Source organism: Juglans microcarpa x Juglans regia, chromosome 2D (assembly GCF_004785595.1).
Source record: "Juglans microcarpa x Juglans regia isolate MS1-56 chromosome 2D, Jm3101_v1.0, whole genome shotgun sequence".
NCBI classification, from domain to species: domain Eukaryota; kingdom Viridiplantae; phylum Streptophyta; class Magnoliopsida; order Fagales; family Juglandaceae; genus Juglans; species Juglans microcarpa x Juglans regia.
The window spans coordinates 20,286,443-20,298,001 of NC_054596.1; the positions used below are offsets into that span (position 1 = coordinate 20,286,443).

The 11,559-nt window shown below is 33.8% G+C and overlaps 1 protein-coding gene across 1 annotated transcript; it reads left to right on the forward strand.

The window, feature by feature from the left end:
• The first annotated feature begins 566 nt into the window (after positions 1 to 566).
• On the forward strand, positions 567 to 2,192 carry LOC121248559. Its single transcript, XM_041147054.1, has 2 exons — positions 567 to 1,673; positions 1,762 to 2,192. Exons 1-2 carry the CDS (start codon positions 1,491 to 1,493, stop codon positions 2,047 to 2,049), a joined length of 471 nt encoding a protein of 156 aa, XP_041002988.1. The 5' UTR covers positions 567 to 1,490; the 3' UTR covers positions 2,050 to 2,192.
• Positions 2,193 to 11,559: the final 9,367 nt, after the last annotated feature.

The window sequence follows — 11,559 nt, forward strand, 5'->3', positions numbered from 1 at the left end:
AAAACGCTGCATTTTGGGAGAGTTGTAGCCTCTCTTTCGCTATCTCGCGTTCCCTCCCTTCCTCATTTCTAGAATCCCACTTTCTCTCTCCTTGCGTCTCTCCCTCTTCGATTTTCCATTGCCCCCCTTTCCCCTCGACCCCTTCGATCCTAACCCTAATCCCTCATAGATTTCCTTTCCCCTTCGATTCCTTTTCCCTTTCCCCTCATAGATTTCTTTCGATTCATCCATTCCATCGAAATTGACCCACGAAACCGTGGTTTTGTTGAGGATTTCACCTTCGTTCGTGCGTGTAACCCTAACCCTAACCTTCGTTCGATTAACCCATTCCATCAAAATCGACCCACGAAACCGTGATTTTGTTGAGGATTTTACCTTCGTTCGTGCGTGTAACCCTACCCCTAACCTTCGTTCGATTCACCCATTCCATCAAAATCGACCCATGAAACCGTGGTTTCCTTCTTCCTCAATCACGGCATTTGACCTTCGTTCGTGTGTGTAACCCTAACCCTAACCCTAACCCATTTCCCATTTCAAACCCCAGTCCCTTCGATGCTAACCCTAACTTGTCCAAAATCTCCAGTGTAACCCTAACCCTAACATCAACCACTGTGTAGATCAGGTTAGTTATCTTACAGTTTGGTCACGTGAATTTGGTTTTACTTTCGAGCATAGTTTTGTATGTAGAGTTTTTTGTTCTTTTAAATATCAATTATACTTGATAATTTTTGATGGATTGTTTTATTCCAGCATAGTCTTGAATTACATTTGTAGTGATGCTGATGGCTTTTGTTCTCGATAACATAACAAATATATGCTTTTGAAAGGCTGAATAACACTGATGTGGATGTTTGTAAATTTTCTTTCGAGTCAAATATTAAATTTACCCACTAGTGCGGACGTTTGTAAATTTATGTCATACGTAATTAACTCTAGATTTACATTTTCCTAGCCACCAAACAGAATACCTCTGTTCTGAAAACTGCCTTCTGCTACAGGTAATGTTACAGTTTCTTAATTAATTTTTACATCAACTGTTTACAATTTAAATGTTAGAATGTTACTTTTACATCAATCTTTACAATGTTACAAGTAATGTTATAGTTTTTTAGTTTAATTGTTGCATTCTGAATTAGATTTTTTTGCTTACAATGTTACAAGTAAAGTTACAATTCTTCATGTCAACTCTTTAGGACCTGTTTTAGTTTAGCATCAAGTCAGTTTAATGAATTACAACTTGTTTTTGTTTTTCCCTAGTTTAGCATATGAATCAGAACATGTCTACATTTGTATTTCAAAAAACACAAGTAATGTTACATGAATCTTTATAATGTGTCATTCTTTCTAATGTAGACAGTTTAATTAAACCTTTTTGGTCTAATTAGAACCTGTTTTTGTTTGGATATCACAAGTAATATGAATACTCACTTTTTTCTTTCCCTTTACTTATCAAAACAATTGGTCTTTCCTGCTTACTTGCACATTCTGAGATGGCCTTCGTCCAGATGTCATCATCACCATCATTATCATCAGCAATGACTTCTTCATCCTTTGCTAAACCTACTGTTGGTCAACCATTCTGCTACTGTGAGGTTCCAGCTACATTGAGATACTCACATACTGGCAGAAATCCAAGACGACCCTTCTTAGGTTGTTCGAAGTATAACACAGAGGTAACTAAATAATTTGTACTGTGAGATTCTAGATATAATGAATAATTTTATTTACATCTAACATTTTCTATATGTAAATAATCATCAGGGATTACCTTATTGCAAATTTTTCAAATGGGCAGATGGTAATCATGAATATGAACTGCAGCTTCAAGAATGTTTAAATGAATTGTTAAGGAGCCAAAGAGAGCTCGAGAAGAAACTTGATGACATCAAGAAGACATTGATTCAACTTTGTAAGAGAGTGGAGGAGACCGAGAAGAGAGAGTTGGGGCTTCAAAAGCAAAAAGTTGAAAATTGTCGTTCACGTAGATTACTCGGTCTTTATTGGACCTTTGTAGTTATTGTGTCATGTTATGTAGTACTATGTAGGTGATTTTGGAACTTGGTATATGTTGTGAAGTTTGTAGGCTTATGTTAGAGTAATGTAGTTGGTAGTTAGTGCTTACTTAGAGTTCACCAATGAATTTTGGTATGTTTGTACTTTGCTTAAATACCTGATCCAACATAACTTGTACCCTTGTAATCAAGTTATTTTGAGCTAGATGGAATATATTTGTTTTAGTTTTGTTTTTTCAGCACTTGTATTGACATAGTTTTTGTATTATTTATCCTGAGAAAACAGAAAGACAGAAAGAAATGGAAGAACATTATTCCCCTTTGGTTTCCTATGGGTTTCCTTTGGTTTTGTACCCTTTATTCCCCTTTATACAGCACGTTATCATGAAAGAAATGGACCAAATTGCTGCAACTGTGTACTATATTGTTCAGCACCAGAAAACAGGAACCATGTCAATCGGATCAACATGTACTGCCACTCATCTACCTGTGTACGTTATTGTTCAGCACCAGAAAACAGAAACCATGTCAATCGGCTGAGTACATATACTGCCACTCATCTAGCCATTTTCTGTTTTCTGCTCTAACCACAAAGCACAAACAATTTCATCTTCTGCTCTAACCAGAAAATTGCATCAAAATTATTTAACCATGTCAATCGGCTGAGTACATATACTGCCACTCATCTAGCCATTTTCTGTTTTCTGCTCTAACCACAAAACACAAACAATTTCATCTTCTGCTCTAACTAAAAAATTGCATCAAAATTATTTAAATGATACCTCATTACATACAACCTTATGAACATATAAATTCCAACGTTGATCAACATCCAGAAAACAAAATCCATGACATAAGCCAAGTAGATTGATTAACATCCACCTATACATTCCAACGTTGCAAGCAGAAAACATAAACCAATTGATGACATTAAATGATACTAGATCAACATCCACTTCTAAATTCCAACATCTAATGACAATGATTACATAACTATAATCATCTGCACCTATCATAAACAGAATTAAGTCAAGTATGATTATCATCAGACCATAACTAACCCAATTATACAAAAGTTACAACTCATCCCTATCTATCCTGCCTTCCATTTCTACCTTCCGCACATAGGCCAAGACTTCACCTATTTGGAACCAAATCACCTCCTCATTAGTGAGAGTCAATTCGTTGCTAGCATCCTCGAAAATATCATTTGTTTCCTGCGGGAAAGAGATCATTTAGTCCAAACAGGCAAATAACTTAGTAGAACAGGAAATATCTATCCAGCTTCATATAAATATAAATTTTCACTGTCAAATTGCATTCGGCATAGTAAAATACATTTCATGCTTTAATGAGCTTTAAAGTAGACAGAAATAGTACCCACGGCTAAATTAAGGGCCAAAAAAAAAAAAATCAAAGATTAAAAATACATGATATCCAACAACTTCATGACATTAACTTAAACAATTCCCATATCATGAATTACATGCAATACAAAAAAAGTCTCGCTTAACTTATAATGATACCATCTAATTGTGCCGATTGTGATCCATCCCCGTAAGGCTGCGTCGGTTGTGATCCCTCCAACCCAATATTTTGCACCAGTTGTGATCCCTCCAACCCAAATTACATCTGTAACAAATAATATTCAAATATTAATGTAATATCATTACTCCAATCTTAGAAATAAACATAAACTTACACTTTCTTAACTTGCAACCACTGTTTCTTGGACCACAGTTCGTATGTCTGGAACAGCCTCTTGAAGTGCTCCAGCACCACCTGCGCCCAGTCGTAGATGTCTAGCCTTGTCGATGTAGTTACGACAATCCTTTTCCAAAAACGGAAGATTTTCAAATCCACCGGCGCCAACAACAAGAGATCCGAAACTCTTATTCATTCGGATCCCAGCTAAATCATTTGTATCTAAGACCCTTTTTACGGCATCACTGACTTTTCTATTACATCGAAAAAATCGGGATTTTCTTGGACTGAGACCGTGGTTATGGATATTATGCACTGTGGTCAACCGAAACTTTCCATCCGATTTTAAGGCATTAATTTTTGCCTTACATTCTATCTTTCCTGTCGGACGTGGGTTGGCGACATTCAAAGTCCTATTTCGGGCCTTCCCACCGCGGGCACAAGCGAGGGTGACATATCTAACAGTTTCATCATCTCTTCTCTCAGTCCTTTTTGTCATCACCCCAAACCCGCATTTCTTACCATATTGTTTATAATAACTCATTAAATCTTCAAGGGAATTAAACTCCATCCCCGACTTCTGCTCCTCAATCATATCATCACCATCCATCTGCACATTCTGAGATGTCTTGGCACTGCCATCCTCAGTTTCCCGTGAACTTTTTGTATCCTCATTACTTTCTTCAACTCTAGAGGATGTACATGCTTCAGTTTGCCTACCATCAGGTCTATTATCCTCTGAACCAACTGCTTTGCTTGTAGTGGAACTTGTATTGGTGAGACCAGTCGGAGGTTCCGACGAATGTTGAAATGGGTAAACATTCTGAAAAAAAACATTAAAAAAAATAATGGAAATAAAACTCATGAAAAGAAGCCAATGTTATTTAAATTAAATAACATGTACGTTGAATGGATATTGGTTCCCAACTGGATATGGCAGAAAAGCCGGTGACCACGCAGGCACTGGTCCATAGTAACCAGCCATGTAGTTTGGGATGTTTGGACAAGTTGATGGTATGTCCTGCCATCATTTTTCATTTTAGTTATTGTTTTTTTGTTTTGGAAATAAATATTAACTCAACAAATTCTAACTCACTTTTCATATATTAAATTAAATAACATACCGCGGATGGTGGATTTGAGCTAGATGGTGTTAGCGTAGATGGATGTTCTTTCTCGTTTCCCATGTTGAGATATTGACAATATTAAGTTCAGTACATACAAATTCTTAGATATAGCATGAACAATGAATTAAGTTCGGCACATTCTCATTCGTTAATTTATTTTAAGTAGCAAGAACAATAGCATGTACTGCTTGTAACGCAAAGAAAAGAAAAAAAGTCATGTACTGCTTGTAAGTGTTTGTATAAAGATGCTCGGCCATCTAAATCTAGTTGGGAATATATTTCAATCCAAACAATGATGCCTACCCACATTCCCTGTTCTGATTCTTGCACTAACTTTAGAACTTTTATGGTTGCAATTGTGTGGCCATTTCATATTAAACAAGGTTACCTTTTGCATTCAACTACTTTTTCAAGATAACATGCAGCTTATAGCCTCAAGGAAGATCATTTCATTAAGAAAAACATTCAAATAAATCCAACTTCCAGATTGTTTGTTCCAATATTGAGGGAACTTTCCCGTTTCCCATGATGGCACATAAATAGTCATTGACTATACACAGGTATTAATAAATTTCAGCATCAATGACCTTTTTTATAGGTAAATTTCAGCATCAATATATAATCTCATACACACATCAAGTGAAAATTAAGACAAAACCCTTGAAAATCCATTTCTTCTTCTTTTTCCCTAACAAAAACTAAAGAAACAGAGTGGTATCGTTAGTCCATCTTTGTCTTACACTCTCCGAGCTCTCACTTGTGACAAACAACCATCAAATTCATCATACACATCAGGGAAGTAACTTTCTTAGATTCAGTACCCATTGAAAAAAAAAAGCATGGTATAAAATGTACAACTAATTTGCAGCTCCCGAATTTACTTCACTTCACAAACATCGCAAGAACATTTTACTTCAATTTCACTCGGATTCTACTGAGATAGTACACAAACAAAACTCTAGAAGATCAAACTTGCCATTACCGAACAAATTTCACCGGCTTGAAGAATCGACGGTAACTCTCACGGAGTTCACGCAGCTAGCAGCGACGGAAACTCTCATGGCGTTCACGCAGCTAGCAGCGACAGAAAACTCTCACGACGTTCACGCAGAGCTCTGTCTCACCCACGACGCTGCGACCCAGAGACTTGTAGGCTGTGACGACGGCGACCGCGGGACGGCGACCGGAATGGGTGAACGGAGTTCCTTCAGACGCACTAGGTATCTCCTTCTTCGATTTCGCTCGAAATCTCTCTGCTTTGTTTTCGTTTTGACTTTCCCTCCCAATCCGCACGGTATGTTTCATTTCATTTCATGTTTTTTTTTAATTTATTATTTTTTTGTTTTTTTTTAATTTATTATTTTTTTATTTATCAGCTGACGTGGCAGGCTGCCACGTCAGCCAGTTCCGCGCCAGGTCCTCAGCCCGGTTGTCTGTAGAAGAATTGTAATTTATTTACCCATTTATTAAGCAGCAATATTAATGAATAACAATAAGTTATAGTTCATTATCGATATGCTTCCAAGATTTTGGGAGAGGACATCCTGACCGTTAGTCTCACTTGAGTCTAGGCCCTTACTTAAACTCGAAATCTACTTCATTATCGAAAAGTTCAACCTGATATTAAGAGAATCTAGCCATATCCTATACCGACTAGATAATTATTAAATGGTGGCAAGATAAGAACGATTATCATCCAAATTTATTAAGAGACGAATCTCCATATCTAAGTTTAAATCTGAATAATAGATATGACTATTATCATCTAAACAATAGAACAGTTCAAAAACTCTATGGAAGGAGAGGACCCAGGTACGTAAAAGAGATTGCACTCATTGATATTATTGAATTATCTTCAGTCACTGACTTAGGCATAGAAGACATTCCCTCGAACCCCCTAGGCATCTTACTTTTTGGTTGCAGGTGGTCGTAAAGTGGTGGTGGTGAAACACAACCATAACAGTTCTGATTATATAATTAATTTGCTTTACTACTCTTTTATATATTTATAATTAATGTAGCTTATTGTAATATGTTAAATTTATTTTACAATAAAGAAATTATAATCTTACATAGTACATCAAACTACGTTAAATTATAAATTTACTTTTATAAAATTTATTTATAATTGAAGTATTTCTCTTTAGTATTTTTCCTATCGAGTTGAAACACGTATGTAAAAATTTTTATTCTGCGTGAGTTTATTATGACTATATGATGAATATGAATGTTAAGTAAGGGTCTGTTTAGGAACACAATTGTTCTTAAATATTTTCATATTACTTTACTACTATTTATAAACTATTTATTACTATTCACAAATTATTTACTATTATTTCATAACTATTCTTATTATTATTCACAGATCATCTAATATACTCTTAATATCAATTAGGGTATTAAAAGAATAATTTGATTCAAAAAATAAATTTTAAAATCTGAATCTTATAGATCAAATTATGTTATATAGATAATGTGGTGTAAAGACTTTTAAATAACACTACTAGTATTAAAATTACTCGTTTGAAGTATCAAAGTTGATGGTGAAGGAGCTCGGCACCTCATAGCTATAGTCTATAGAGTACGCGAAAAGTGAGAGAGAGGAATGAATATTTAGAAGAGAGAAATACTATAGCTAAAAAAATTCCATAAAAATAAATATACAAAGTAACATGTTTTCATATAATACATTAGATCTACTTTATAATAAAGTTACATTTACAATCTAACTTAACACGTTATGCCACGTTAGTTTGTAAATTTACTTTTCTGAAATCTATTTGTAGCTAAATCATTTCTTTTTTTTAAAAAAAATGGCTTTGTTACGTGGTGACTGCAATTGTAACAAAGATTTAAGAGATGTGTTACAACCACGTACACAGATTCCACAAAAATAACACACAAACTGACGTGGGTTAACGTGGTATATTAGATCTATTTTACAATAAAAATAACTTTACAATCTAATGTACATGATATTTTAGGAGTATGGATGTGTTTCACCGCTACCACCTCACAATCAACTGCAACCAAATAGTAGAAGGATTGAGAGTTCAAGAGAACGCCTCCAATGTCTAAGTTAGTGACTGAAGATAATAATAATAATAATACCAATAAATCCGATCTCTTTTACGTACCTGCTCCTCTTATATAGAGCTTCTGAACCATTCTGTTGCTTAAGTGATAATAGACATATTTATTATTCAAATTTAAACTTGAGGATGTTGGTTCTTACTCTAATGGATTGTTATAATAACTGACATTCCTTTATTGCCATTGTGAGGTTACTTAGTCGGCAATGGGAAGTAGATTTGGCCCTTCTCGACTTTAATGGGACTCAAATCATGAGTAGGTGAAAGCCCAGACCCTTATTGTATAGGCGAGATGAATGTCCTCTCCATGTACTAAATCAAATCATGTCTATTTATAAATTTATTTTTGTATAATCTATTTATGACTAAAGTATTTCTTAAAATTTAATTTTTTTTTCTAGTTTCAAAGAATGTGATGTGAAATATTAATTTAACTTAAAAAGTAAAACCGATAGTTATGATGTCCCTTTCATTCTCTTTTAATCTACCAAAATATTTTCTTGGGTTTTTACCTTTATCTATAAAATATAAAAAATAAATTATTTTCAAGTTGGTGGTGTATAGAACACACTTAATAAAATATCTATTATTTAAATAATGTAAATAATATATTCTACGTATCGATTTGAAAATAAAATAACTCTAAAACATAACGCCATATCCATAAGGACGTGTTTTTAAATGATGTTATGATTTTTTTTTAAAAAAAATCTAAAGATATAAAAAAAATATATGAAAAAAATAAAAGAAAAAAAAAAGAAAGAATAGCCTATTCGCTTTTGTTGGCTGTAGCAGGATCCTTTAAAAGATACTTATGTTTTCAAAATGCGGGGGTCTGAAATGGCAAATAAGATTCTCCTACAATGAGTTATTTAAATTTCACAGAACAAAATGACAAGTACCACTATGGCTGGTCAATTAGCATGGAAGATAGTGGGAAATGAATCTTATTATTCATCCACATAATAATTAATTTCAAGTACCATATAAGTTACATTGTCAATGCCTTTACAAAGCGATGGCATTTATTTCTCTTTCATAAGGAATGTAAGATTCGAGTGATCTCATACTCCCAATTCCTCAAAGAAAATCACAAACTGAATTGAAAAATATACAAGAATGAACTAGTCTAACAAATAAGATTTAGTAAAAATAAGATCGATGAGATGAGATGATCTGTAAACAGTAATGAAATTATTTGAATTAAAATTTTTATGGATTTTGTAAAAGGAGAATGAAAGAGTTAAATAAAAATATTATAAAATTAAAATATTGTTATAATATATATATTTTGTATTTTGTTTGAATGTTTGAAAAAGTTGTAATAATAAGTAATGATTAGATAAAAATATTGAAAATATGAAATTGAAAAGTATATGTTTGATTGGTGTTTGGATGTAATGACATAGAATGAGATGAAATAAGATGAAATCTTCTCAACATCCAAACAACCCTTGATCACAATGACTTTTGGAGACACGTGATTGCATACTCGGGGGAACTCCTCGAGTATCATGTTAGGTATCAACTTGTTCTTGCTTTCAAGCTATCTCCAATATGATGTTTGCATTTACATTAGTTTTTGGAGTCTTTTGTTGTTAACACTTAATGCTTTCCTATGTATCATCATATGTTCCTTTCCAAAACTCAACGGTGACTTGTGCTGTGATAGGGACGAACTTTGCCTACATGCCTTGATTATTTGTGTGGGTTGAGCTAAGGTCAATTAATGTGGGTCATGATCTTAGAGTTTACGATTATCTAATCAAAATACATTCTATAATTTTTTATTTTTTAAGAAAAAAGACGTGTAGATTCCAACATTAATTATAGTGGAGTTCGCATGTTATGCTTATGTCTCTCGAATTTATAAAAATATATTTAATTTAAAATAAATATAAAAATGAAAGCACAAATATTGTATTTTTCTTTTCAAATTCTGTTCATATCTTTGAGGGTCCATCAACGACCTTTGTTGCTCATGTTGGCTGTGACGCACAGATAGAGATAGAGATAGAGATATAGAGAGAGAGAGAGAGATTGCTCATGTGTGTGTATATATATATATATATATATATATATATATATAGTCAAATCGCAATGAATCTCATCTTCTTAGTTCTTGCAATTCACATGATCTATACTATAATTGGATCTGCTTTGAATGTTCAAATAGATATTTTGCAGTCTTCCTCTTCCTTGAGGATTATCTGACAAGTGTTAAAATAAAATAATAATAACTTTCTTTAATGACACATTTTTTCTGACCATATATCCTGTAAGAGTTTAATAAAGCAAAGGTTTTGCTCCATGACAATGTTATTTATAGAAAAATTCGATTTCTAAATCGGTGTGAATAACATATTTAGTAAAGTGTTTATATAACATAACTTGATTTAAAAAATTAAATATTACAAATTAAATTCAATAATTTAATTTAAATAATGTAGATAGTGTACTATATACACCGTCTTAAGAATATAATAACTCTTATATATGTATATTAATTAATTTGTTGAAGGAGGCATGAGATTCAAAACCAGTTAGGAGTTAAATTTGTGGGAACAATTTATTTTTCCACCATTAACAATAGTAGTAGAGAGGGGCTTACAACGTGAAAGTTTGGAAATTTATCCCTAATGGATGGAAGATTTATTCGATAATTTCATATTTGAGGTGGGAAAGGGCACGTGAATAATGTTTTGATACGTTATTTGGTGTGTTAATGTTGCTTTAAAAAATGCTTTCCCCTCTTTTTATAAGATTGCGTCAGATAGGGGTGCCTCTGTGGCCGTTAATATGGACATCTCCACTGATTCATTTCAATGGTCTGTAAGATTTATTAGAGTTGTACAAGATTAGGAGCTGGGAGACACTGCTGAATTTTACAGTGCGTTATACGTGTTGAAACTACAAATAGGAGGGGAGGACAAATTACTTTGGACACTTGCAGGGAACAAGAAATTTTTTAGTCAGATCCTATTACAAGGCATTGACAACTCACTCTTCCAATGCCTTCTCATAGAAGTGCATTTGGAGGAGTAATATTCCCCTCAAAGTTGCTTTCTTCTCCTAGTTGACATCTCATGGAAAAATATTGACTATTGACAAATTGAAAAGGCATGGTCTCTACATAAGAGATTGGTGCTTCATGTGCAAACACAATAGTCAATCAACAGATCATCTGCTTCTTCACTTTGAAGTAGGCAAGGCTTTAAGGGATGAAATCTTCACCAAGCTCGGTATCGCATGGGTAATGCCTAGAAGAGTGATAGATTTATTGTTATATTGGAAAGGGATTCGGGGCAATCGTCATATTGCAGCTATTTGGAAGATGGTGCATCTATGCTTAATGTGGTGCACATGGAATGAGAGAAATGATCTTTGTTTTGACAATAGGGAACGCATTTTGGATGGTTTTAGAGACTTTTTCTTTCGTACAATGTTGCTTTGGGTTTCATCTATTATATTGAATGGAATGAGTTTTAATAACTTTTATGCCGCTTTCTGCAGTGCGTAGTTTGTAATTAAGCTCATTTTTGTATACTTCATGTATACTTAGGGGTGTAATTTTAAACCGGAAAACCGGAAAACCGGTCCGGACCCGGGTTTACCGGTTTTGAA